This window comes from Carex rostrata, chromosome 26, assembly GCF_964058835.1.
Source record: "Carex rostrata chromosome 26, lpCarRost1.2, whole genome shotgun sequence".
In the NCBI taxonomy this organism is placed as follows: Eukaryota; Viridiplantae; Streptophyta; class Magnoliopsida; order Poales; family Cyperaceae; genus Carex; species Carex rostrata.
Genome location: NC_135943.1, coordinates 7,266,676 through 7,270,365, shown reverse-complemented (window position 1 = coordinate 7,270,365; position 3,690 = coordinate 7,266,676). Strand labels below are relative to the sequence as shown.

At 32.1% G+C, this 3,690-nt stretch overlaps 1 protein-coding gene across 1 annotated transcript; it reads left to right on the top strand.

The window, feature by feature from the left end:
- Nucleotides 1-1,966: 1,966 nt before the first annotated feature.
- On the top strand, nucleotides 1,967-3,141 carry LOC144544289 (putative transcription factor bHLH086). Its single transcript, XM_078292744.1, has 4 exons — nucleotides 1,967-2,383; nucleotides 2,530-2,643; nucleotides 2,753-2,818; nucleotides 2,962-3,141. Exons 1-4 carry the CDS (start codon nucleotides 1,967-1,969, stop codon nucleotides 3,139-3,141), a joined length of 777 nt encoding a protein of 258 aa, XP_078148870.1.
- Nucleotides 3,142-3,690: the final 549 nt, after the last annotated feature.

The following is a 3,690-nucleotide window of genomic DNA, read 5'->3' as shown; positions in this document are numbered from 1 at the left end:
TAAATAATTAAATGAATTTTACGAAACCAATACGAAGGTTTTTTTTTTAAAAAACCATAAGGACTATGGGGTTCCCACGGTCTCAAAATTCCATTTTCCCCAGACCGTGGGAGCCCCACGGTCTCAAACTTTTTTTTTTCGGTTTTCCCAATCCTTCGCATGCTGCACAATTTTTTCTGCCGCAGAAGATCGACACAATTTTTTCACAATCCCTCCAGACCGTCCGCTCCCCACGGTCTTCTTTTTCCTTTTCCCCAGACCTTGGGAGCCCTACGGTCTCCTTCTCTCTTTTTTAGTAAAAATCTATGTATGTATATATACAAATTTTGAATAAAAATTAATCTGAATATTGATATATAACTTAGAGTATAACTAGCGTGTTCTTAAGTTAATAAAATATTTTTGTGAACTCAATTCTAAAATTTATCATAATGACTTCAAATGACAAATTTGAACCGTTCAAATCCATCTATCTTATGAATAATGTATCTAAATACAAAGTTTCTAAATTTTTGAATAATTTTGTATAGAGTCAAGTGGTAAAGAAATGTTCAAAAAATGAATGCATTAAAATTAATTTATAAAGTTTCTAATTTTGATCACTGACTTTATACTAAATTAATTTGAAAGTTTAAATTTTTTTTGTATGTACACGCATCACTTATAAAATAGATGTGTTTTAACAGTTCAAATTTGTCATTTAAAATTAATTTGATAAATTTTAGGATTGAGTTCACAAAAATATTTTATTAACTTAAGAACACACTAGTTATACTCTAAGTTATATATCAATATTCAGTTTATTTTTTATTCAAAATTTGTATATATATATATATATACATAGATTTTTACTAAAAAAAAAAAAAAAAAAAAAAAAAGGAGACTGTGGGACTCCCAAGGTCTAGGGAAAAGGAAAAAGAAGACCGTGGGGAGTGGACGGTCTGGAGGGATTGTGAAAAAATTGTGTCGATCTTCTGCAGCAGAAAAAAATGTGCAGCATGCGAAAAATTGGGAAAACCGAAAAAAAAAAAGTTTGAGACCGTGGGGCTCCCACGATCTGGGAAAAAGGGAATTTTGAGACCGTGGGAACTCCACGGTCCTTATGGTTTTTAAAAAAAAAAAACAATTATATTGGTTCCATAAAATTCATTTAATTATCTATGGTTTACAAAAAAAAATTTCTTAGAATCTACTCAATCTAGGGTTTATATATGAATGAATAGGTAATGATTGTTATTTCTAGCTAAGCGCCGCCGCAACCTTGATTAGGCCGATGGATTGGTTTATCCATTCCATCTTCCATCCTCCCGTAAGTAAGCAATTAATGAGGGAGACAGGTGCATTAAATGCTAAATAGTAGCCTGTCTAGAATAAACCATCACGAGGTGCATTAAATGCTTGACATCACGTGAGGTGGTTTCCTTGTCAACTTTCAAGTCATCTGCCTGCCTGCCTGTTTCACCTTATCGGATTTATGTCAGATCAAGACAATCCGATCCATTATGGCTTTATTCTAAAGCTGGTAAGAAATGAAATTTGCTTGATTTGTACATTGACATTGTACTAGGTAAAAGGCGGCTCAATGCAGTAACTGATATTTTATGATAAATAAACTTTTATTATTGCAATTCTCTGTTCCCAGCGACAGCGAGCCAATAAAACAATGGGATCCGAACCCGGTAAGGGGAAGCTCATTGAATTACCAACTTGCTGTTTAATTTAATCATCAATTTTTAAAATAAGCCACCAGAGTTTAATGCAATCATTAATTGCAAGTACAATTAATGCACCTCATGCTTAATATAAAATTTAGCCCCAATTCAAGCTGATGACTGAGTTGATTAACAATCAAGGCATCATCATATCAACTACTATATATACTCACCAAGTTAATTAAGACCACATACTTACTCTTCTCTTCTCTTCTCTTCTCTTCTTGCTCCTAATTAACTATAGATATTATCAAATGGCTCTAAGTTTACCTTCTTTTGACATCATAAACCCCCAATTCCACCAAGGTTTCCTTCTTGAAGAAAATTCTCAAGTTTTCGATCCGTACTATGACACAATTCCTCCCGCATTTTTCTCATTTGAATCCAATGATTGTCAGAACTTGGGTTCAGCGATACTTGGTTTCGACCAAACTGATCAGATCCATGTACCTTGCTACAATTCTAGTTCTAGCCATAAGAAAGAAACAGAATGTGAGACGACACTGTTTAGTACATTCCATCAAAATTATAATTATCTCAGCGATATATCTACAATTGGTGGAGTTGGAGATAACATTTACAGCAAGGATGAACAAGTTATCTTCTCGTACCCAATAAAAAACCGAGCAGGTTATATTGAAGACAAAATTCCACGAAAGCGCCACATTGAGGTACGTACTTATTTCTTGATATATATGCTATATATTACTAATTTTCCATTTTCTTAATTACTCCTAATTATATTTGTTTATTTATTTTAATTATGAAATAATTTTCCTTCAATTAGAAAATCTAATTTAATTAGTACTTTTTGCAGGGAAGAGAAGTGGAAATTTCAAAGAAACAATGTGGAATACACAGAAAGAGAAAGACAGACGAAGAAGCAGCGGTTACTAGCCCATCAAAAGACACTCAAAGCCTCACTGCTAAGGTATTAATTAATTGTTTGCTGCCAATCAATTTTGAGCTTATTAATTTGTACATTGGTTAGTTTTTATTTCTTAGTGATTTTAAATTGATTTTAATTTTTCCAACTGTAGAACCGGAGGGAGAGAATTAGTGAGCGCCTCAGAGTGCTGCAAGAACTTATCCCAAATGGAACAAAGGTATGCTTGAATTAATTAATTAATTTGAACTAAAATAATTATATACAAGTGATTCCAATTAATATTTAATTTGTTGGACATAACTAATTAAATTTAATTCTGATGGATGATATTAATTTTGATATATATATATATATATATAGGTTGACTTGGTTACTATGCTAGAGAAGGCTATTAGTTATGTCAAGTTTCTCCAATTACAAGTGAAGGAATTTGAAAGTGCTGAGTTTTGGGCTGGCCAAGGAAGAAATGCACCACATATTTCTCAAGTTGAGGAGGCAATAGATGCAATTTTATCTGCCTGCCGTAACTCTAAACTCTAAACTCTAAACCACCGTCACAAAAACCAAACTCAAATTTAATTACAAGTGTACCAAACGAACTAGAATAAACAAAATATATATTAATTGGAATCATTTTTCTGGCCTTGTAGAGAGATCGATGTAATTAATTATTTTTTTGTCTCTTAACTTTGTAATCTCTCAGGAAAAAATAAATCATTTTGCTATCTATCTTTGAGAGAAATATTAGAACTGTTATTGAAGGTGTGCATTGTTTTTTTTTTGCTGAATTTCTCATGCAACGATAAAAAATTAAAAAAATTAAAAAAAAGTTCTCCCCTGTATTAATTAATTTGGATGTAGATCTCGATCGGCTGACATATATCTTTCACTCTTTTTACTGGATTTTCTCTAGATATTCTGTTAGGCCGATTTTATGGTCTATTTTATTGCACGTAGAAAGCTTATTATGAACGGGTAAAACAAAATTCGTTAGTCAAACCATAGATGAATTACACTGTGATCGGAATCACCACTTTGATGGAGTTCAATTGATTTCAATTTAATGATGTTCAATAGAAATGATTTTCA

Excerpts from the sequence above, each read along its gene's own strand:
- LOC144544289 (XM_078292744.1), top strand. The coding sequence starts at position 1,967 with ATGGCTCTAAGTTTACCTTCTTTTGACATCATAAACCCCCAATTCCAC. Across the intron at positions 2,644-2,752 it reads CTCAAAGCCTCACTGCTAAG|AACCGGAGGGAGAGAATTAG; the intron begins GTATTAATTAAT and ends TTCCAACTGTAG. Across the intron at positions 2,819-2,961 it reads TTATCCCAAATGGAACAAAG|GTTGACTTGGTTACTATGCT; the intron begins GTATGCTTGAAT and ends ATATATATATAG.